Genomic DNA, 23,906 nt, shown 5'->3' with positions numbered 1-23,906 from the left:
TACGTCGACGAACTGGCCCCTAGGCTCCTCTCGGTCTTCGCTGAGGCCCAAGAGACTGGCTCCCTGCCGGACTCTATGCGGGAGGCACTAATAATCACACTGCTAAAGCCGGACAAAGCTTGTCAGCTGCTGGACTCGTACCGTCCACTTTCCCTCATCAACGTAGACGTTAAAATCTACGCTAAACTGATTGCAGACCGGCTCCAGCCCCTATTGCCGATGGTGGCACTGCCCGACCAATCGGGGTTTATCCCCGGCCGCGCCACGTCGCACAATTTGCGAACGATATTCTCAGTACTGCACTATCTACACCCCTCCTTACAGGCGGCGGTCATCTTCTTGGACGCCACGAAAGCGTTTGATTCGCTGGAATGGCCCTACCTGTTTCAGATTCTTGGCAGAATGGGCTTCAGTCCCCTCTTCATAAACCTGATACGGCCCCTGTACGCCGCTCCCAGGGCACGAGTGCGGGTGAATGGGCTGATCTCCAAGCCATTTGGCATCTCTCGCGGGACCAGGCAGGGGTGCCCTCTGTCCCCGCTGCTATTTGCCATTGCCATGGAGCCCCTAGCGGCTCGGGTCCGCCAGCACCACACTGCTCGGGGCATCGGTTTTAGCTCTCGCAGCTTGCTAATTTCCCTGTACGCAGATGATGTAACGCTGTATGTTACTAACCCCGCTGAGAACCTGGACCCACTGCTGAGGGAGTTAGTCCGGTTCGAGGGACTGGCAGGAATAGCTATTAGCTGGTCCAAGTCTGTTGCGTTCCCTTTGACGGATGCCACCTCTGAGGTGACTTCGGATTATCCCTTGCGCTGGGAAACGGACTCGGTCAAATACCTGGGGGTCTGGATCAGTCGCAACCTGAGTGACCTGTGGACGCTGAACTATGGTAGGGCGGTAGACTGGCTGGAGGGGAAAATCGAAATCTGGAACAAGCTCCCCCTGTCTTTGGTTGCGAGAATAGCCCTAGCCAAAATGGTGGTCCTTCCGAAGTTTCTCTACCTCTTTGTAAATCTACCGTTGCCCTTGACTGCGCATTTCCACGCGCGGGTGCGGTCACTGCTATTGACGCTGGTGTGGGCCGGAGGCCAGGCGAGATCATCCTGGGCGCTGCTCACCCTCCCGTTGAGGCAGGGTGGTCTGGGGGCCCCGGATATGGCACTATACTCGCTGTGTGCGCAAGCACAATTTCTGCACTTCTGGGTCTTCCCCACTCCCTACCAGCCGCATGTTGCGGTGGAGATGGCGGTTGCGGCTCCCTTGCCCCTGAGTGTGGCATTATACGAGAGGTCGCCCCGACCATCTGGGGATGTAGACACGGTGGCCTTGCTCCGCTGGACGTGGCGAGAGCTGCAGAGGAGGGCACGTCTCCCTCTCCTGTATGCGCCGGCTTTTCCCCTGAGGGGCAATCCATTGATTCCCTGCCTGCAGGACAGGGGGGGGACGTTGTGATTAGAGGGAAGGTCCTGCGCACTTTCGCCGACATTTACCCGGGTGGTACCTTCGGGGTTCCTGTGGTGGGCGAGACTGACTTACCGGAGACCTTCGCTGACCTGTTCACTCTCCATAAGCTTAAAGAATCCTGTAGGACGTTCTGGCCTCAGTTCCCGGATGAGCCCCCGCAACTCCAGGCACTACAAAACTTACTCTCGAGAGCATCTCCCCAAAAACTTGTGTCCCGGGTATACAACTGTATGCAGGAGCAGGCCCCCGTCGTCGTGCCGTCCTCGATGCATGCGTGGAACGCGGAGTTGGAGGCCCCTCTGTCTGACGATCAGTGGACCTTTTGTTGTGGGCAACTGAAGGAACTATCGCCTAATTATAGGCTGCGCCTCATGCATTTTAAGTTCCTACACAGGTACTATCGTACACCCAGGTTGTTGCATCGTATGGGCCTCAGGGAAGAGGATACCTGTTGGAAGTGTGGGGCCGAAAATGCCACTTTTATGCATGTGGCGTGGAGCTGCCCACGCATGGAGGAATACTGGTTGAACATCTTTACTGCTATTAATCAAATCCTCCGTAGAACAGATATGCCGACTCCACTCCTGGGGCTACTGGGTTATGTTAAAAATACTCCACCAAAGACTAGGAAATTGCATGCGCTATTGCTCCTATATGCTAAGCGACAGGTGGCGGTGCGCTGGGGACGCAGGTCCGTGCCTAAATTTACGGAATGGGTGAAAGATGTGACATATGGTAACACTCAACTTGAGTGCTATTGGGAAACGATGCCGGTCTCTTCCCGTCCCAGGGACATCTGGGAGCCCTTTTTGCAGTGGGCCCGAGAGAGGGCTGGCTCCCCAAGATCTACATGTTCATTGGCTGGAGAGGTTTCTGATGATATGGGCTGATGTTGCTGGGGGGGTGGAGGTGTTCGCCTATGCTGCTGGGCTCTAGACGATTTCACAATTGATGGCAGCCGGCTGGGTGGGGTGGAGCGGAAGCTGGGCCTCGCCGTGGGTGGGGTGGCACGCCGAGACTGGCTAGTCCCTGTGTCCGTAAACAACAGGGCGTAAGCCCGCTTATGTTACGCTGTGTTGGGGTTCGATATCCAAACATGATTGCTATTGCTGTGTGCTACTCCATATGGGTTGCTCCCGTTGCAGGGTTAGCTCCTCGATTACTAGTGTGCACTGTTTGGTTACTGTCGCTTTCCATCTGTACCAGAGGTTGTTTTGGTTATGGTTATGTAAAAGTGATTTTGGGTGTAAATGAAAACTGATTATTGTATACATGCAGCTTTACAGTGTTCGATTTGGTTCAGAACTTGTCTGCTTTTGCTGTGGCTCTGTATATCTCTAACTGTAAAGTCATGGATTTGCTGACCTGAATAAACAGATTATAAAAAAAAAAAAAAGGAAAGAGAAAGCAAGAATGAAAGAGGCAAGAGAAAAAAAGACGTAAGGATAGAGGAAAAAAAACAACAAAAAAATAGGATCACTTAATTCAGAACAGTTTCAAATGAAGACAATCTGGTATGTTTTGAAATTGCAGCAGCCAGAAAACCACACACTTCATAAAGAATTTGCAACAGCATTGGCAGGAGATGGGATGTGATAAAGAAGGAATGTGCATCAGAATTGTCCTGCTATCACATCTGGCTTTAAACACAAAGGCAACACTAAAGAAATTATAAAGTAAACAAGCATTAGAAGTGGAATAGGTCTCATTTTTTTGAGTTAGACCTGTTGGCAGAGCTCAACCGCTACCGGACAGAATTGACACTTTGCAGGTGCGCAACAGAGCATTGCTCGCTAAACGGCCTAAAACTATGTTGATATGCCTTTTTATTTTGTAGGCTATCAGGATGACCAGGAGGGACCGGGGACGTATTGGGATGGTCAATACAAGCAAACAATGAATGAAATCGCCTGGGCCTGACCCAAGCACGCAAAGGCAGGAGAATCAGACCCAATAAAAACCCTGCATTTCTAAATGGCACAACAATGAACAAATGGCAATTCATGGGCATGCCAAAAGCCGATAGAGGAGATAACAGGTCTTGCAGACAACGCATGCGCGCTGCCTTGGGTTGAACTAAAAACTAACACTTGCATTGAAGGGAACTAGCTTATGTGTGGATGTGCTCCCTGTGAGAGCAAAATCTAGTCACTCAAAGTGAAGTTAACCATTGGCTTAAGTAGGCTAACCCACTGCCCCATGCTGTGCTGGGAAGACGCAAAATGTTAATTATACAATAACAGACCAATGGACGACGAGACGTGGCTGAAAGCCCCTATATGTAATTGTCTTATACATGTTTTTGTAAAATCAAAAGGTCTTGCCAACACCAGACCTGAAAACTGGTTCAAGTTGTGCTGCTACCTTACTGCAGAGTTCACCATTGTGAAATGTCTTCTCGATTAGGATCTTGCCAGTTGTGTGATTTTTGGTGCAGTGATTAGAGGAATGTCTTGGCCAACTCCTTGTTGGCCAGTCTAGGGTGGGATCGAAAGTAATTACAACCGTCACTTGACGAGTGAAATCGAATGAGGCCCAAGGGGGCTGTTATAGTGAATTTGCTTTCTAAGACTAACAAAGTATTTTGCAGAAGCTGTGATCATTGACAAACCATACCTTTGTGTTTAATAGGTTATATATTATGTGTTTTTTGCTCACGATTCCAGGCCCTTGTGCAGATACAGCCAAGAGGTATGTGTGTAAAAGGGCATGAAATACTTTCCATTTTTAGGGCGTCCTAGAAGAGAAGTCTTTACTTGGAAATTACAACATTTTACATTTAACCTAACATTGTGCCTTCAGGTTTTCTGCCTAATGAAGCTTTAGAGAATCGGGGTAAAGTTGTGAATCCCTGCTATGCCTGGGCTTTAGTCTCCGCACAACAGATGTGTTGCTTTTTTGTGAATATGACCATTTTAGTTTGGGGTTCTCTGCTTGAAAGGGATGGTGTTAAAGGGGCATTTAAGACGCCTGCTCCTCTGCATCAGTGTCTGTCTCGTACAAAAATTGCAAATTCTATTACAGAACATAAAAAAAACAATGCAACTTTAGAGCACTCTCTTATACTCAGATAACTATTTCATTGAGGCTAAGCTAATGACGATGTCTCCTTTTAAATAAGTATAGCAGGGACTTTTGGGAGCCAACTATTGGAAAGTCGAGAGCCACAGCCATGTTTTCTTAATTTTGATGATGCAGGAACCTCTCCCTTTATCCTTGAGCTGCAACACTAGGTAATGCGCCTCGGACGTTGCCAGAAAGTGTCTTGTAAGCCTTGCAGAGGAATGAACTCATTTTTTTCCCTCTCCTGTCCACGTTTCTTGTTTTTTTTTTTTAGACATCCTCATATAGTCCCATTTTGGATCATAAAAGCTAACCAAGATATTTGGATCCACAGGTCTGAAATGCTGGGCCACGTTATTTAGTGGTATCGGCTACGGTCCATTATTTGTATACTTCCGACCATCGGAAGTATGTAAGCATCATGTACCAAAAAGGAGCTTTAATGGTTCACTTCCTTTCATTGTAATTGGGTAGCGCGGGAGTGCACACACCTACCTATAATCCTTCAAACAAGGTAGGAAAACGCTACTAAAGGAAACACCATTTCTATCGAACATGAAAACATGGATTGTTTTTGTTATTCCTTCCATGCGTGTTGTGGTTGTTTTTTACATATATAATACCTTATATTTGTTCTTTTGAATACATTGTAACCGTACAAAGCATTGATGGATATGCATATATCTAAATAGATCCTTGCAATATGTTTTCTTATTCAGAAACTTTTGTCAATTTGATGTGCCTTCTGGATTAGACATGCGTAGATTTAGTCTGTAACCGCTTTAATTTAGCAATAAAAGCAAAAACGCGATGGAAGAGCAACTATTTTTCAAAATACCAGAACTCTGTAGTTCTCAGCAGTAGGGGCTTCACACGGCTTCATCTGAGATTTTAATGTGAATAATGAATAAGCTACCCGTCTCCCACTATCCACAACTTCTCTTCCGCCATTTATTCCAGCGCCCGTCGTTTCGTTCGCGGTGTCCCTTGAGCCCTATCCCTGCGGTAACATTTGGTGTGAGTAGAAGTGGCTCTCTTGAAATGCAGTGCAAACTCATTGCTTCTGACGCGCCGAATTTCCTTGAACACGAAGGCATAGATTGCTCCCAGGGAGCAACATGGAAATCTAGTCCGCCGGCTGCAAATTCTCGGCAGATCCTCTGTACGCTGATGCCATTCGTAAGCTAATGCAAACCGGATCACTGCTGTTTTGGGAAAATTGTTTGTTGAACAGAGCGAAACCTGAGAGGTTCCTATTCATATGTACAGTTATTCGCGGTTAGCTATTTCTAAGAGATGCTCATGTCTCGCATGCAAGACTGCTAATTCCTACCCTCGAACCTTATGTGGAATTTGTACCAGTTCCAAGATCTTATTGGTGTCTATTTCTTGGGTGGGACAGTCTGTCATCAAGCTGCTTGGGCAGTAGGGAGGTGTCTCAGCAGGGCTGGAGGGTGGGAGTGGTGGCGGAGACCCTCAATGGAGCCCACAGCCTGCTAATCCTGCTCAGTGTGTGCCATGAAGTGACCCGGGACGGCCTTGAACCCTTGCTACGAGTAAATTCACACCCGCCTGGCCACTTCCTTCCCTACCATTCTCTTACATTTCACAATTGTCTACTTAAGAGGGTGGTGACGGCAGAGCGGGGTTGGCTGCTGTGAGCTGAAGGCTCTCTGCGTCCACAGCCTGAATTTAAAACGTGTGACCTTCCGATTGTTGCGATGCCCGCAAGTTGTCTTGCTGTCATATGAAGTGTCCTCCTGATATGCCCAGTGTGTCTCCATATCTTCTGCTCCTTGTTTCACTCCAATTACAATGTCATGACTTGAGTACTTACCCGATACCTCACCCATTCCCAAACCACCTTGCTGCTGCACACTTCGGGCTATGGTGGTCCCACCAGGTGGGGGTGTCAAGCCTTTATTCTCAGTCAGGACTGGTACCTTTACATATGTGTGCTTTTTAACCGCAAATTAACCACATTTCCCCCTTCATTCTATAATAGTAATCTTGAAACATTGTTATGCCGTCCCCCTTGAGTTAAAATTAATTTTGTCTGAGCTCCCAAGGTGTGTAACTGCCTAAAATGTTTATCTGAACGTTGAATACCATGAATATAGCATTTTGAAAGTTAAATGTAAAATCGACTTAACAATGTGTGTAGCGCCAACTTCTCTTACACACTCAACGGACACACCACAGTACGAAAGAGTGCAAGCGTCTGTAACTAGCAAAGTTTACGTACAGTGCAAGCAGCAGATGTGTAAGCGTTCTGCCCCTCAAATGATGTACAACAGGGCAGCAGCAGTATAAGCTTACACAGCCCAGGTACATTACAGGCCGCAGCAATGCAAACCTAACTCTCACACAGAGCAGCTATACTATAAGCAGAAAAATACTATTTTTAACACTATATGGATGGAGCCTGTTGTGATGGGCCTGCCCTCTGACCCTACTGCCACTGCCTGCGTGTGGCGGAGAAAGAGTGGAAGTCCAACTGGCGGGAATACATTAATTAAGCTCATCCACTGGTAATTATTACATGAGACCACATGCCATTCCGTCATGTTTAATCTAGTCTGTGCCTTTATATATGGAGACCAACCTGTGAAATCCATCTTGGTTTCACTCAAAAGGAACAGTGCAACGTGAACTGAAGAGCTGGTAGGATGGGAGGTCTCTATGCACACGAGGGAGATAGGGTGGAGGAAGGGGTTACCTCGGAAGGTGGTGGCATGGACATTTTGCTGGAGTGACAGCGGCCTTCCACAGCTCCTGCGTCCACCCACAGAGCCCATCTGAAGGCCAGCGAGTGCCTCAGACCCCTCAGTTGTCAATTATCACTGTCTTAGCCTGCTCTCGCAATGTCTTGGTATCCTATTATCTTCGAGTCTAAACGGCTCCCGGCGAGCCGTCCAACCCTCCACTGGCCCTCAAACTCTCAGCTAGAACCTCACACCCACTCTTCCAGTGCTCAGTATGTTAAATCCCTCCAATACCTTTCAGTCTGCCCTGACATCTATGCTGGAGTCACAGAGCACCAGAAGCCACACTCGTCTGGCCTCTGGAGTTTTCGCTTGTATAAACCAGCTAGCCCTTCAATGACATGTTGGCTGTCTTTGCATTGCACCCGGTACAGCCCTATGCTGCCGTTTGGTTAGAGTCTTGATATATTTACCACAAATACAGGAATCAAGTCCTAAAAAACAGAAGTGGGCGGACTCAGCAAGTTCAGCTGAATGGATGTGACATCACTGCGTGTGACATTACAGGAAGTGACATCACGACGTGGGACCGCATGTATCATCAGAGGAAGTGGAATCCCCACCCAGATTGTCACAGGAAGAGACCTCCGATCTTAAGACCTCACATGTTTAGCAGGTCTATTATGAGTGCATTATAATATTAAACTAATTAGATCTTGCATTGGGGTTATGCCAAAATATTGTCGCAACCCCAGCGCAAAATCTGGGCTCCAACTTATACCTTATTTTTTTAACCCTGCCACAAAGAAATTGGCAACCAGGAGAAATGTGGCAGTAAATCTGTTCTGCCTAATTGGTTGCAATGTCTGTATTTTAAAATATCTACTGGGGGCTCAGGCACCTGCTGCAGAGAACTTTGTGTACCTGCTAAATCTCAGGGAATAATAAACATCTTAAAATAACTCTGGAGGATATCGTATTTGCTGGAGAGATCTGTGTTTTGCCGTGTCCTGCGCTCTGACACCCTGAATTGAGATGAGTAGTGCTATAGAAGAAATAAAACAAAATAGTGGTATTTAACTTATTTGTGTAAATACTAGGGTGACCAACACCCCTGACATTCCCACAGTGTTTGCAGATCTCTTATATCCAGTGACTGAACAAAGTCAAAAGCATTCCTCTCAAGTACCTGTGAAGTGATAAGTTGTTTGTTTGCCCTCCATTGCATCTAGCTGTGTGGCGCCCTGTGGCTCTCAGGCAGGATACTCCAACAAAGAGGCCTAATGGCCCCTTGACCCCGGCTTTTGTTATGGGCGGCCCTGGAAGGCTGCTCCCAACACAAGCAAAAGACAACCTGTAGGCGCTGCTGAGAGCCCCTCGCCAAGACCCTCCACAGCAGTGGTACTCAAAGTATGGCCCTCCTGACCTTCACATGCGAACCCCTGGTCAACAGAAGCACTGGGCTGCTGTTTAACTTTTTTTTTTTTAATAATAGTGCTGAGTCGTATAAACAGGCAATTGTTTGTTTAGCAGTTAATTAAAATTAAAGAACGGAATTAACTCCAGTGTCCTGCAACATTTAGGGTCACCTTTATTTCTAAAGACATTTTGCAGAGAAAGTGTGTAAAAATATAATGTGTATTTACTTTAACCGTTTCTCCTTACTACATCAGATTATCGGTGCATTTTGAAGTAATTTTTTTAAAGTGATAGTTTTCAAACATGAATTTAGAAACATTCATTACCCCCCCCCCCCCCTGACAACAATGCCAATAGTGAACTAAGACACACAAGTCAGTTGTTATATGCTGGGTTTCTGTTGTACATAAACCTACATTATAGTTTATTAAATCAAACACAGGAGATGGTTTTGTACAGCACACATCCTGAATTTGTTGTTTGGGGTCCTCTTATATGTGATAATGAGGGAAAACGACACAAAAATTGCCTAGGATCACACAATTTGGTTAAATGAGAAAGCTGGGATTAATCCCTGGTTTTCTGGTTTCACATTGTGTAATTCAGCCACTAGATGTAAAGGCTTAATTTCCCTACACCTACCTCACCTCAAACGCCCCACCGCCACCCTGCATGCATCAGTGCGAACCTCAGTCACACCACAAACCACATTTTTTGGCCCCTGGGAAAATGTTTGCGAATACCCATGCTCCACAGGCTTTATCATTCTGCCCTAAAGAGCATTTTATCTCTTTGCTGACCCCTTAAACATTCGTAAATTCCACTTCCAGCCACCAAAATACAGTCTAATGGGTTCAAACCCCTGACACCTTTCCACTTTCTGTAACCTCAAATGTTTTCGCGAAGTCCCTCTGCGGCCTTTCAACGCATGAGGGAAAAATCAGTTTGAGTACAAAACCACGTTTTGTGAGGGCCAAAGTGGACTTGCAGAGGTAAAACTGGCCAACAGCGCGTGTAAACTCCGTTTACGCGCGGAACCGGCTTTGAGGATCCCGCTGCGCTTGCGCATTAACAACGCCAAAGCTGGGCTCCAATAACCAATTATTAGCAATAACTGGACCCCGCTGAGCAGTTGTTGTTTCCTTGTTATAAAGGGTATTTTTTAGTTCATGTGCTGAAAAGATGATTCATTTGATTGTGTCCTAATAATGGCTCTGGGAGTCCAGGCTTCAGTTCTCAGCCTCCGCCCGCTCCCTTTAGTCTGTTTAGGCGTACATGATGGAAACCGGATTTATGGTGAGCGCAGAAGGGCAGGGTCGGGGACAGACCCGCAGGGCTGTGTTTTATTTCCTGCCTTACTGTATGAGACCATTTCTCAGCAGATGAAACGTGTTCTGTGGGCCAGAGACCGCTGCGCGCGCCAGAGGCAGCAGCTGGAAGGAGGGCAGGGGGGGCCGGGCCCGCTGAATGGAAATTCTGTCCGGGGGTGCGGAAATCAGATGTAACCGAATATTAATGTCTGCCTGCCTTCCTTGCAGATCTCCCGCCCCCTGAGCGATGAGGAGGACAGCGAGGACTCAGAAGGCGAGAACCAGGAGCTTGCACAGATTGACAAAGGTACGGCGCACACGGGTCTTCTAAGCACTGCAAATTACAAGTGTGACTAATATCGAATTCAATTATACTCCATATGTCGGCCTCGGAAGCATTGCTGGACTGGCCTTTCGGAATAGACTGGCACTCACTGGCGGCCTTCGAGGGGCAGGGCCTGCAGCCCGTGCTACACTTGTTCCGGCAGGGCGTGTCACAATAGTGGTGTAAGCATGCTGCCTAAATCCAGAGTCACTGGAATTATGCGGCAGGAGAGGGCTAAATTATGCGGCAGGGTTGAGTAAATTATGCGGCAAGAAAAGACACATTATACGGCATAATGCAGCACTTTTTTACAGACCGTGTTACCAAGTTTAAAAATGATGAAATAATGAATTATTTCATAATTTGTAAACTTGGTTAAACTGTCTGGGCATTGGTTGCACCTCATTAGTACAAGTTTAACACCCAAATTTAACAATAAGCAACAGAAAGGTGACCTGTCCAGCATTGCAAAGAGCCTTGCCCCGTGCGGCAACACATGTTGCTGCATTTTTAGTAACTTTTGAACCATTTGAGCTTGAAACAAGTTTTTTTTTTTTTTGTGGTAAAATCTGCAGATTATGCGTCGGATGATGGATTGTGACACATGTATAATTAGGTAAAAATCACCACGGTCGCACAATCGTATAATTCCAGTGACCCTGTTTGAATCCCACCTCCTTTGAGGTGGAGGACGCGTTGGGGAAGAGGGGGGCAGGACCGTATTAGTGTTGACAGGACATTAGACCCAGTCTGGCACGTTGCACCCATTGCAGGTTTTCTAAGGAGTGTTGATGTCAGCCAGTTAATAGTGGGATGCTTGCAATTGCATCTGAAAGGCACCTCTGCCCTCTCGCCCACTGGGCTGTTTAACCTTTCATTGCCTACAAGAAAAAATGCAAAACAACCAGAAACAAACTTTTATTTTGCATTTCACAACCCTGCACTTTCGCAAGAGGCCAGAGAATACCATCATCTATTTTTTTCTTCAACCACAGGCACATTGCATTGTGGGGCTTGTAGTTTTTGTTTTAAACGGTTTCCTCAGGGGCACAAAACCCCAGCATACAAAGTGTTGTTGGCTAAAATTTCACAATCGGCCACTTCTCAGCTAACTTTTAAAAATGATACTAAGTTGTCCGTTATGTATTAAAATTTTACAAAGTCAACTACTATATTAGAAAAAGCTTGTTTCACACGTAAATTCAAAAGTAAACTCTTCTCAAATATTTTTGTGAGGGTTCACGCACATCCTACATTCAAACAAGCACTGGCAATATGAATATTGTTGTTTTCTTTAGTGCAGCTTTACAACAAAATTAAGGTATCCCATGGATAGCAGCTGCACAACCTTCTTTAACCCAAATATATATTTAAGGACCTGTGACAGTAGTAGAAGGATCATGACTCTATTCTCCCACACATACAGGACGGGTACAACACTATAGCCTTATAGCCTGCCAAAGCGGGCTATACCGGGTATTAAAGGCCCGCTCGCGTGTTAAAGGCCGAAGCCGAAGGCGAGGGACTTTAACAAGGGATGGGACTTTAATAGCTGGTATAGCCCTGCTACGAAGGGCTGTAAGGCTATTAGAACATTCTGCCACTAGAGGGCAGAATGTTCTAACCAATTAAACAAAGGCTTCTCGAAGCTCGAGGGGATTTAAATCCCTGGACTATCACCATACCTATATTAAGGTCAACATGCGTCTGAGCGCTAGGAGCTACGTATTATTCGTATTCTCGTGATCCCAACCTGCTGGGGAAATAAAAAAGAAGAAAACCGAGAAATGACACAGTACAAAACATAAATTGGGGGTACAGTATCATTAACCAAATATGGATTCCAATCTCGTAGTGATTCATCTCTACCTCAAGAACTTTTCGCAAGTATAATGCGACTAACTGCGATGTTAGTATTGAGGCACTTCTGTGTAAAATGATCGTTATCCAGTAAGGGTCCGTTCTGAGGGCAGAATCACCTAGACCGTGTTCCCGCCTTATAACTAGCCCAGATATTTGTTACTTTGCTTATAGTAATTGTAGATAAGCATGTGTACTTCATAGATCTGTGGGAAGCTTGGCATAGGTAAAATTGGAAAAATAGCAACCGTGGTAATTATCGACAGCATTAGTGCAGTGATGATAGTACCTTAATCTCAATCGCCCCATAATAACCGCACAAAAAAACCTGAATTTATGCGCGTCCTAATGGTAGAGGAATCAGTTTGATTAGGAAGTAATCCAAACAATTTGCCAAGACATATAAAGTTAGAAGTTAGCGCATAGTGTGGGGCGCGGAGGCGCGGTGTGGTAGTATGGCAGAAAGAGAAACGCCTACCCCTCTGTCAGTAAAGGATGGCCTTGCCGGCGAGTGCTGCGGATGAGAAAGGAGACCAGAACTAAAAAGGCAAGGGATACAAAATAACTCCATGAGCTCATAGTCATCGAGCATGAAAAGTATACCTGGGCTGGAGCAGCTGGAGCCTACTTACTGTGTCCCTTTCTCGTGACCGCCTCAACCTGCCCTTCAGATCAGGACTGGTAAATCTTGAGGGAAGCCGTGTACTAGTTATAGCCGGCTGGTTTCCGGGACCGGTCGTGATGGAATGGACGTGACCCCTGACGTTATCTGGGTCAAGCAAGATTCCTGGAGACTAAGGGGGCCAATCAATCAATCACATTTATAAAGCGTGCTACTCACCCGCGAGGGTCTCAAGGCGCTGGGGGAGGGGGGGGTGGGGGAGGGGTGCCGCTTCTGCTCGAAAAGCCAGGTCTTGAGGTGCCTCCTGACGGAGAGATGGTCCTGGGTCATACGTAGGTGGGTTGGGAGGGAGTTCCACGTCTTGGCCGCCAGGTAGGAGAAGGATCTTCCTCCGGTGGTGGTTCTGCGAATCCGTGGGACCGTGGCGAGGGCGAGGCTGGCGGAGCGGAGCTGGCGGGTAGGTGTGTAGAACGTGAGGCGGGTTTTGAGGTATTCGGGTCCATGTCGTGGAGAGCCTTGTGTGCGTGGGTGAGGAGTCTGAAGGTGATCCTCTTGCTGACGGGGAGCCAGTGCAGGTCTCTCAGGTGGGCCGAGATGTGGCTGTGCCGGAGGATGTCCAGGATGATTCGGGCAGATGCGTTCTGTATTCGCTGGAGTTTTTTCTGAAGTTTGGCGGTGGTCCCGGCGTAGAGGGCGTTCCCGTAGTCCAGACGGCTGGTGACGAGGGCCTGGGTAACCGTCTTCCTGGTTCCGGTGGGTATCCATCGGAAGTTCTTACGGAGCATGCGGAGGGTGTTGAAGCAGGAGGATGTAACGGCGTTGACTTGTTTGGTCATTGTGAGGGAGGAGTCAAGGATGAATCCCAGGTTGCGTGCGTGGTCTGTGGGCTTGGGGACGGTTCCCAGGGCGGGGGGGCCACCAGGAGTCGTCCCAGGCGGAGGGGGATGGACCGAGGATGAGGACTTCCGTCTTGTCTGAGTTCAGTTTCAGACGGCTGAGCTTCATCCAATCTGCGATGTCTTTCATTCCTTCCAGGAAGCTGGCTTTGGCGGTGGCGGGGTCGTTGGTGAGGGAGAGGATCAGTTGGGTGGCGTAGGAGATGATGTTGATGTTGTGTTTGCGTGCGATGGCTTTGAGGGGGCTCATGTAGACATTGAAGAGGGTTGCGCTGAGCGAGGATCCTTGGGGTACGCCGCAGATTATCTTGGTGGGCGCTGCGAGGAAGGGCGGGAGACGGACTCTCTGGGTTCTGTCGGCGAGGAAGGAGGTGAGCCATTCCAGGGCCTTCCCTTGGACCCCGGCGCGGTGGAGATGGGTTGACAGGGTGCGGTGGCAGACGGTGTCGAATGCGGCCGACAGGTCGAGGAGGATGAGGGCAGCCGTTTCACCGCTGTCCAGCCGGGCCCTGATGTTGTCGGTGGCTGCGATGAGGGCTGTCTCAGTGCTGTGGTTCGCTCGGAATCCGGACTGTGATGGGTCGAGGGAGTCGTTCGTCTCGGAAGGTGGTCAGCTGTTTGTTGACGGTCTTCTCGATGACTTTGGTTGGGAAGGGGAGGAGCGAGATGGGGCGGAAGTTCTTGAGGTCTGTTGATCCGCGGTGTTTTTTTTCAGGAGGGCGCTGATCTCCGCATGCTTCCAGCTCTCCGGGAAGGTGGCGGATGTGAAGGAGTTGTTGATGATGTCCCGGAGTTGGGGTGCGATGATGGAGTCTGCTTTGTTGAAGATGTGGTGTGGGCAGGGGTCCGCTGGGGAGCCGGAGTGGATGAAGTTCATCGTGTGGGTGGTGTCTTCTGTGCTGACGGGGTTCCAGGTGCAGAGGGCGGTGGTGGGGGGCATGGACTTGGTGGGAGGGTGCGTGGTGTGGGTGCCGAAGCTGTCGTGGATGTCGGCGATCTTGCGGTGGAAGAATGTTGCGAGTGAGTCGCAGAGGTCTTGTGAAGGTGTGATGTCGTTGCTGGCGCTGGGGTTGGAGAGCTCTTTGACGATGCTGAAGAGTTCCTTTCTGTTGTGGGAGTTGTTGTCCAATCGGTCTCTGAAAGCTGCCCTTTTGGTGGTGCGGATCAGCTGGTGGTGTTTGCGGATGGCGGTCTTGAGGGCTGTCATGTTTCCTGATGACTGGTCGTTGCGCCAAGTTTGCTCGAGGGTACGGCAGGATTTTTTGGAGTCTTTGAGATCGTTGGTGAACCATGAGGCTTTCTTGCCGTCAGAGTTGCTGGGGGGGTTCTTCAGTGGTGCGAGGGCGTCGGCGCAGTTGGTGATCCATTGTGTGAGGTTGAGGGCTGATTCGTTGGGGTCCGTAGTGTAGGAGGGTAGGTTTTGGCTCAGGGAGGTGGTGAGCTGGTCGGTGGTGATCTTGCTCCAGCATCTACGGGGTGCTTTTTGCGGGCGGTGGTGAGTTGTGGCTTTCCTGAAGTTGAAGTGGACGCAGCTGTTGTCAGTCCAGTGAAGTCCGGTGGAGTGGCTGAAGGAGATGTGGTTGCTGGAGGAGAAGATGGGGGTCCAGCGTGTGGCCGGCGTAGTGGGTGGGGGTGTTGACCAGTTGCTTGAGGCCGAGGTTGGCGAGGTTGTCTAGCAGGGTGGTGGTGTTGTTGTCCTTGTTCTCCAGGTGGAAGTTTAGGTCCCCTAGGAGGATGTAGTCGGAGGAGGCGAGGGCGAGCGGGCTGATGGACGTCTGCGATGGCTTCGCTGAATTGTGTGCGAGGGCCCGGGGGTCTGTAGATGAGGGTGGTCTTGTGGTCGGTGTGTATCTGGAAGTGGAGGAGTTCGGCGTCAGTAAGGGTGTCGTCGGTGTTGGTCGTGATGCGGATGGTGTTTCTGTAGACAATGGCGATGCCGCCTCCGGCTCGGTTGATGCCGTCCTTCCGGGTGATCTTATAGCTGTCTGGGATGGCTATGGCGATGTCGGGGGCTGAGAAGGCGTTCATCCAGGTTTCCGTGAGGAAAGCGACGTCCGGAGCCGTTGTGTCGAGGAGGTCCCAGAGTTCGACGGCGTGCTTGTGGACGGAGCGAGTGTTGAGCAGGATGCACTTGAGGTGGTTGTTGTTGGTACCTGTCCTGGCGTGCGCGGTGCAGGTCCGGGGGCAGGTGAACTTGCAGACGTGGCAGGTGAAGGCTCCATGGGTGCGTTTCTGGGTGGCTCTGAAGCAGGCTGGATGTTGGCCGGTGTTGAGTGCGTGGAGGGCGGTAGCACTGTATCTTCTTTGGGTGGGCTGGCAGGGTCGGGGGCCAGGGGTCCTGGCACTGGGCGCGGTCTGGGCGCGGACGGGCGCAGACGGGCTTGCCTTAGGCGCGCCTTCGGCGTGCCAGCGGCGCGCCCGATGCACGCGTCCGCTGTGCGGCCTCCATATAAGTGGGAGGGAGGAGCAGCTGGGAGGCGGGAGCGGGGTGGCGAATGGGGCAGCGGGGAGCGTGGCCGCAGGGTGCTGCGGCGGGAAGGTGGACCAGAGGGAGCGGGGGTAGGGGGGCACGGGCTGGAGCGTGGGACTAGGGGGCGGGGTACAGAATGAAAAAACGGGTCACTGGGGGCACAGAGCTGGGCACAACAGAGCGGGGGAAGCAGACAAAAACGGGGTACAGAACAAAAAAAACGGGTCACTGGGGGCACAGAGCAGGGCACAACAGAGCGAGGGAAGCAGACAAAAATGGGGTACAGAACGAAAAAACGGGTCACTGGGGGCACAGAGCAGGGCACAACAGAGCGGGCGAAGCAGACAAAAACTGGGTACAGAAGGAGAAAACGGGTCACTGGGGGCACAGAGCAGGGCACAGCGAGCGGGGAGCCAGCAGGCGCAGGGACTCACTGGCAGCGGCGAGAGCTGGCAGGCATTAGCAGGGCACAGGAGGACCGTGTGGCAGCTGGGGGGGGCGACCTACTTGCAGGCAGGGTCAAAGGTCGCTCCGGCAGGGTCAAAGGCAGGGTCAAAGGGCCATGATTGAATGGGGTCTCTAAACCTGAGTGAATTATATGTATGCAAGATTATTTAAATTACATCATAATCTAGTGGCAGAGATCGATATATTCCTATGGTAGTAAGCTAAAAAGGCTTTTCAAGTTGATTATAGTATTCCTGTTGGGTAATACGCATGGACTGTATGCCTAGTCAGCCTATTCGTGCGTCTTTTTGAGAACGGGACGTATCGATTCAACTTATTTGGAAGCGCCATGTTAGAAAAGGAAATAGATAATTATTCTTTAATAGAGGTATATATGGCGCGCTATCAATAGTCCAAGTCGGTCTTAATAAACAACATTTGGACCCTCGTATTCATAGCCATTGGCAAAGGAAAAAACTGCTTCTGTGCAAGTTACAGGTGCAGATCCCAGCAGGAATCGAATTATTGGTGGTTAAGACAGAACCCATGATAGATTTGTCTGCTGGTAGGGAGTGATAACGGGAAGGTGTTGCAACGGGAAGGTGTCATGAAACCATGGATCTGACTCACATTCTGTATGGGGAGAGCTAATTTTATTAGTGAATGAGCGACATTTTTTTAGGCACACAGATACTTCGAAAATAAATGCTGTGGTGCTGGAATCGAGGGTAGGATGACCCAAGATGCAAGTCAGTTGTCTACTGCCACAACTACAAGGCCTTTCATGTTCTAAATGAAGCAACATTATGGTCTATTATACCATAGATGAGAGCGGTTTTGGTATAGTGCACACCCTGAACTGTGTTATTTCAAGGTGCTCTCAAATGTGATGATCAAGGAAAAAGAGGCAAAGGAATGAAAAGTAAGTTCCTGAGAGTCACAGTTTGGACAATCTGTGAAGCTGTGACAGAAACCAGAGTCTCTGGGTCAGGGCTGCATAATGAGTGAGTTTGCATTGGGTCCAACAGAAGCTTCCGACTGATCTAGGCAGGTATGCAAGTGCATTCAAAATATCTGTTGTATATTTGTATGATAGAGCAACAGCTACGGAAACGTCACTCATAGAATAGGTGCAACTTGGGCAGAAACAGTGCAAGCTTCCCAATTTTGGAGCAACGGTATAGCCAGGGCAGCATCAGCACAACCCTTTCCCATCACAGTACAGGTACAGATCAGGCAGCAGCTGCGCAAGCTTCCCTGTCTCAGAATGTATCCTGATAAAGCATGAGTAGTGACGTAGGTTACAGTCAAGATTCCGGAAGTGGGTGTCTAAGTCACTGAGATGAATGTATAGGTGGATGAATTAGTGAATATGTGAGTTCTGACACCCTTCTTGTTAGGTTCTATTCCAAGTCACCATCCTGAAAGTCCTGCTACTGTCAGTTGGAGACCTGCTCTTTGTGTTCACTCTTTAGACTTCCTTGTATTGCAGTAGCTGTTCATTCATAGGTCATTGTTATATGGAGCAGCTCCACCACAGCCTAAGTAACTATGCTTCAGACAGACCCACAGGTAGCAACCTCTTTAAAAAGGTTTTGAATTTGTGCTCTCCACAGGCGCTGTACAGTCCCAGGCTCGGCGCTGCACCTGTTCAAAAGGCCCAGGGCAACCAGTGCTGACCCTTCCGTATGAGCCAGCTCGAAAGTGCCGAGTCTGTGGCCGTTGGCTTTTCAATTGGTTTCTTGGGCTGTGATTGAACCAAAAAACCAGCCCGCACACTAGCCCTTTCAAGCAGACCCATCTGCCCAAACTACCTGAAAGGCCAGCCCACCGCTGTTCAGAAGGCAGACTTTGCCTGACTTGAATTTGAACTGTGGACTGTCGATCATTGCACGTCACTGGAGAGTGTGTAACTCACTGGGCCACCTTGCTGACAAACTTCCACCTAGACTATTGATATTTGAATTAACAAAATGTAGACATTTACCTACATCTGGCCATTTTTTTTGTCAACTCCGACTTGTGCTTGAGGGCACAAGTGCCATCTGAATTATGGCACAACAAGTTTGTAATGTGGGCCTTTTGGTAAAGAATACAATTCTATTTCCATGTCACCGCTACTTCACAAAATGTGGCTATTCATCCGTTGTAAATTAAAATGTAAAGGTGAAATTAAGAAAAATCGGGGGAAAAGGGTATGGGAACCTTGAAAAGACAGCGTTTCCTTGGTACGAAAGGTTGATGGGGTAACTTTCCATCCAATTGAAATAGTGCTGAGAGTTATCCTAGAACCCTCCAAGACTGAGCTCAACGTGAGAACATCTTTGAATGTTATTTTGAGAAGTTTTCTCCAAGCCAGTCACAGAGGCCCGTCTGTTCGAATATCAGTGGGATGCTATTTGGGGCAGTCATTTAATTGAAGGGGGTATTGGTTAATTACGCAATTTAGCAGGTACCTTTTAGAAAGGAAAGGGCGCAATGTAGAACATGATCTGAGGAAACCATATTAGATCCTACAAAATTTAACCATGCAGAATAATGGATGGTGTTGAAATCCGGTCACAACAGCAAAGAACTCTTTGCCATCGTCAAGGAGTTTGCCCGGCCCAACAGCGAGACCACAGGTGTCCCATCCTCCCAAGACCTCTTCAATAAACTTGGCACCACCTTCCACCCCAAGATCTGGCCGATCAACGACCGTTTCGACACCCAAGACCCTTCCACCACGACTGACACCAACGCACCCAACCATGCCACAACCCAACTGATCCTGTGCAACTGGACCCCGCGCACCTCCGATGAGACACTAATGACCATGAAAAGCATCCACTTGGGAGCCCCCACGGACCCTTGCCCGCCCCACATCTTCCATAGAGCAGCCTCCTCTATCGTCCCGAGCTTCACTACACCATCAACCGCTCCATTGAGATCGCCACCTTCCCCAATGACTGAAAACACACAGCGATAATCCCCTGCTGAAGAAGCCATCCGCCGATCCTCCAGACCTCAAGAACTTCAGACCCTTCTCCCTGCTTCCCTTCCCAGCCAAGGTCATCGAGAAGGCCATCAATGCCTAACTCTCCGAATTAATTGATGTGGACATCTCCGTCTGACTTCCGAAGCAACCACAGCACAGAGACCGCACTCCTCGCTGCCACCGATGACATCTGCTCCCTCCTTGACCAGTGCGTAACCACAGCCCTCATCCTACTGGACCTCTCACCTGCCTTCGATACAGTCGCCCACCTCACCCTAATCACGACACTTCATTACACTGGCATCCGCGACAAGGCCCTGGACTGGATCCACTCCTTCCTCACCCGCTGAACACGGTGAGTCAGACTACCTCCCTTCCTCCTCAGAATCCACAGAGATCAGCTGCGAAGTGCCCCAGGGCTCCTCCCTGAGCCCCAGCCTCTTCAGCTTCTACATGACCCCCCTCAATGGCATCATCAGGAGCCACAAACTCAATGTCGTCTCTTACGCAGACAACACCCTGCTGATCCTCTCCCTCACCAACGAACCTACAGCCACCAGAACCAACTTCCACAATGGGATGAAAGCCGTTGCCACCTGGATGAAAGACCGCTGCCTCAAACTCAACTCGGACAAGACTGAAGTACTCATCCTAGGACCCACCCCCTCAGCTTGGGACGACTTGTGGTGGCCCACCTCACTCTGATTCCCCCCCACCAACCCCTCCCGGACCATGCACGTAACCTCAGCATCATACTGGACTCCCCGCTCAATGAACTGCCAGATCAGCGCCATATTTTCATCCTGCTTCCACACGCTCCGCCTGCTTCGAAATGCATTCAGATGGTTCCCCACCGAATCACCCATGCACTCGTCAGCAGTAGACGCAACTACGGCAACACACTCTATGCCGGCGTCTCCCAGAAACTCCTCAGGAAACTACAGAACATTCAGAACGCCACAGCCAGACTGGTCCTCGACATCCCCCACCCCAGCTACATCACTGAACACCTTCGAGAACTCCACTGGCTCCCAGTTAACAAAAGAATTCTGTTCAAGCTCCTCACGCATGTCTACAAAGCCCTTCATGCGCAGGACCTGCATATCTGAACCACCGCCTCTCATTCCACGTACCCACCAGACATCTCCACTACGCCCAATTTGCCAAGCGTCCCGTGGATCCACAAGACCAGAGCTGGAGGAAGATCCCTTCCTACCTTGCTGCCAAGACCTGGAACACCTTGTCTCTCCACCTCAGTCCCCATTGCGGACCCAATTCAGGAACGATCTCAAAACCTGACTCTTCGACTGAACCACAGCACTGGACGGAAAAGCAGCAGTCTCCCCCCACCCCTCAGCGACTTGAGACCCTCGCGGGTAAGTAGCCGTGCTTTATAAACCCTGAATGATTGGTCAGGTAGCACAAGTGAGGCTGATGAGTTTGGCTTTTCATCCAGGATTATACCCATGAGTGGGACTGAGGCTTTGCAATATAGTGACAGACAGTGATTTTGTTTTTTTTTTTAGTTTTCTGGACGGAGCCAGGGTCAATCCTTGAAGATAGTATATTCAAAGAGGCTTTACCTTGATGTCCTTACATGTCTAATTCGGCAAGGCATCTAGCTGTAGCTCACTGGTTCAGCGGCCGCAACTATAGTACTTAAAGAAACTTCAGTTTGGAAAAGTAAATGTAATTGGGATTTGTGGTCTACTTTTGCAAACTGGACCGTGAGGTCAGGTCAGAGGTCATTTTGATATGGACTTCCAGACAGATCATTATGAGGAACATGACAACAGTAAAATTATTCTATTGATTGGGGCTGATATTGGTCTGATAAGTTGCTGAGGGTTTGTAATGTTTTATTGTAAACCACATGCTGTGCACGCATCCTGCATCTAGCGAGTGGTTAGTGTCGGAACTACCTCCTGCTTTTCAAAAAGTTGAAAATATTTGAGAGCAGACATAGGAGTGTTCAAGTGCAGACCCCCACGTGACGTCTTCCCTGATTTAGAATTAGATCATTTCTTCTGAAGATGGGGTTGGTAAACTGGATTTCTTCTTCCTGCAGCACATGTTAAATGTTCTATAATAATTCGGAATCTTTCATTGATAATTTAGAACCGCTCAAAGTAACTTGATTTGTTCCCTTCCAGAAAGAAGACGAAATTGCACTTTGACCCCGTTGGCCATCAACCAGCTTCAGAATCAAGAGAATCAGTGCTGCAAGGTTCGGGCGCTTATCCACGCCAGTCTGGACCGCCACAGTTCTGAAGAAGAGCTTGAGCGTATCAGCAGGGAGTTTGCCGCTGAGAAGCGCAAGTGGTCTCAGGTCAGCAGACTTAGTTGCCTTAATGACACTACGTCCTCCAGTGACGAGGAGGTTAAAAACCTGTGCGGGATGTCATTCCGTCCTGTGGAGCAGGCTGGTGGACTGGGCGCCATTCCCAGTCCAGTGCTCTTCAGCGCTTCCCCTCCTAAGAGACTCCAGCCGCTGGGCCGAAGCCCGGCCTCCAGGCCGCTCATCTTCACCAGTGTTGGGACCGGGTTTGAACATGGCATGCCTTGCAAGAGACACAAGCAGTGCTACGGGGACAAAACCTGCAGGCCTAGCCTGGACTTGGAAAAAATGCAACAGGTAGGCGACATTCAGAGGGCTCTGACCGTTGAGTTGCAACTGTTAACCCTCAAGTATTGTAATAGCCGGAATAATATTAGTTGACTTAGCAGAACAGTATTTCTTTGGTGTATCTAGGAATCTGGCATAGAGGTTCTACAGTGTGGATCTGTATTTCAATGGTTTATTATCAGATCTAATATACAAGATATTGCTTAACGCAGTACTGGCAGTGCCACTGGATACGGGGTGGGAAGTCGCCCCGATATGGTGTGGTTATTATCAGATCTTACCATGTTGTGCGTATAAAGGAATATTGGCCTGATTTAGGGTTTGGTAGATGGATGTAAAACCGTCAACATGGAAGAGAACTTTACTCCCGCCATAACGAAGTCCTCTACCTGCCAAATTTTGAGATATAGCGGACAGTTTTTAACATTGGGCATAAACTGCTTTCATGGCAGTTCCTGTCAGTGTATTGAAAGTTAGATAGATGGCCATCAAAGAGTTACTCTGTATTTTCCAAAATAAAATCCCAAAGTGGGATTTTAGTTTTTTTTAAACAAAAACTAATGACCTCCACACATGGGCGATTTATCCCATGGGGTGGGGGTAATTTTGCAGTTTTCACTGCACCTTGTTTTACCTGGAAGTGACTGACAGTAAAAACTGGTCAATTGATTGCACACTCTAAATCAGGCAGGTGGTCAAATGGCCCAACCTCGGGCGTCTCTTTATCCATCGGATCAATATGACCGTGACAGAGACCGAATAGTCTCCGTTTCTGCATACTTAAGGTCCGCCCGTCTGTAAATCAGGTGGGCTGACCTTCAGTTTACCAGAGTGGATATTCAATCACCATTGCGGTAGAGCACCCTCTCTGCCAAATTCTAAATCTGGCCCTTTGCCAATGAATTGCTGTGTAGAGACCAATGACAAATGCTTGCGTAAGCCCCACCACTTTTAATGGTGCATGCCAAAACCCATCTAAATTTAGCTGCCTCGTTTGCTGAGGTGTTTTACCCGCTACTTCCCACATGACCGGTATGTGTTTTAATATATGTTCATTCTGATACTGTTTCTGACAAGATAGCTTTGGAAGAGTTCCTGTTACTGATCGCTTTGGGGGAGCTTTATCCTTGTCATCTGCCACTTTATCTTGCACAAAGTAGTCTTTTTTTTTTTTCTTTGTTTTATTTATTTATAAAGTTTTATATAGCGCAAACATGACCAACAGGGGTATCCGAGCGCTTTACAGTACACTGTTATCACACACTTTTTACATACAATCGGAAATCGCATACAATACAAAAGAGGTAGACATTGGTGTTTGGATACAATCGGTGGCAAAAAGTCATCAGAGTTAAAGTTTTAGGATGTTAATTTGTTCATTGGAAACATTTTCGCTTCTTTTTTGAAGGCGGCAAAGGAGGAGATTCTGCGTACATCTGGGAGAAGGGTGTTCCAAATCCTCGGTGCGATACCTGAGAAAGCTCTGCACCCAGTTCTTTTTGTGGAAGGATTGAGGTTTTAGTAGTAGTGAGCTCGAGCTTCGCGAATGCCTGCATCCTCCTGACCGCTCCAGCTTTTGTGCTAAATAGCTGGGGGTGTTGCTATGTAGGGCTTTGTGTCATGCAGGCGATCTTTAGTTATATTCTTGCCTCGTAGGTTAGCCAGTTCAGAGCCTTCAAGGCCAGGGTGATGTGGTTATTTCTTTTTATTCTGGTGACC

At 48.7% G+C, this 23,906-nt stretch overlaps 1 protein-coding gene across 2 annotated transcripts in view; it reads left to right on the top strand.

Annotated features, from left to right (window-relative positions):
- The window catches only part of LOC146816514 (uncharacterized), a 452,270-nt gene that overhangs the window by 138,940 nt on the left and 289,424 nt on the right, over positions 1-23,906 (top strand). For both annotated transcript variants that reach the window (XM_085610356.1, XM_085610355.1), the window contains exons 2-3: positions 10,193-10,271; positions 21,715-22,196. In XM_085610356.1, coding sequence (XP_085466482.1) covers positions 10,193-10,271; positions 21,715-22,196 — 561 coding nt within the window. The remainder of the gene's footprint in view (positions 1-10,192; positions 10,272-21,714; positions 22,197-23,906) is intronic.

This window comes from Triturus cristatus, chromosome 6 (genome assembly GCF_964204655.1).
Source record: "Triturus cristatus chromosome 6, aTriCri1.1, whole genome shotgun sequence".
In the NCBI taxonomy this organism is placed as follows: domain Eukaryota; kingdom Metazoa; phylum Chordata; class Amphibia; order Caudata; family Salamandridae; genus Triturus; species Triturus cristatus.
This window is presented reverse-complemented; position numbering and strand designations above follow the sequence as displayed.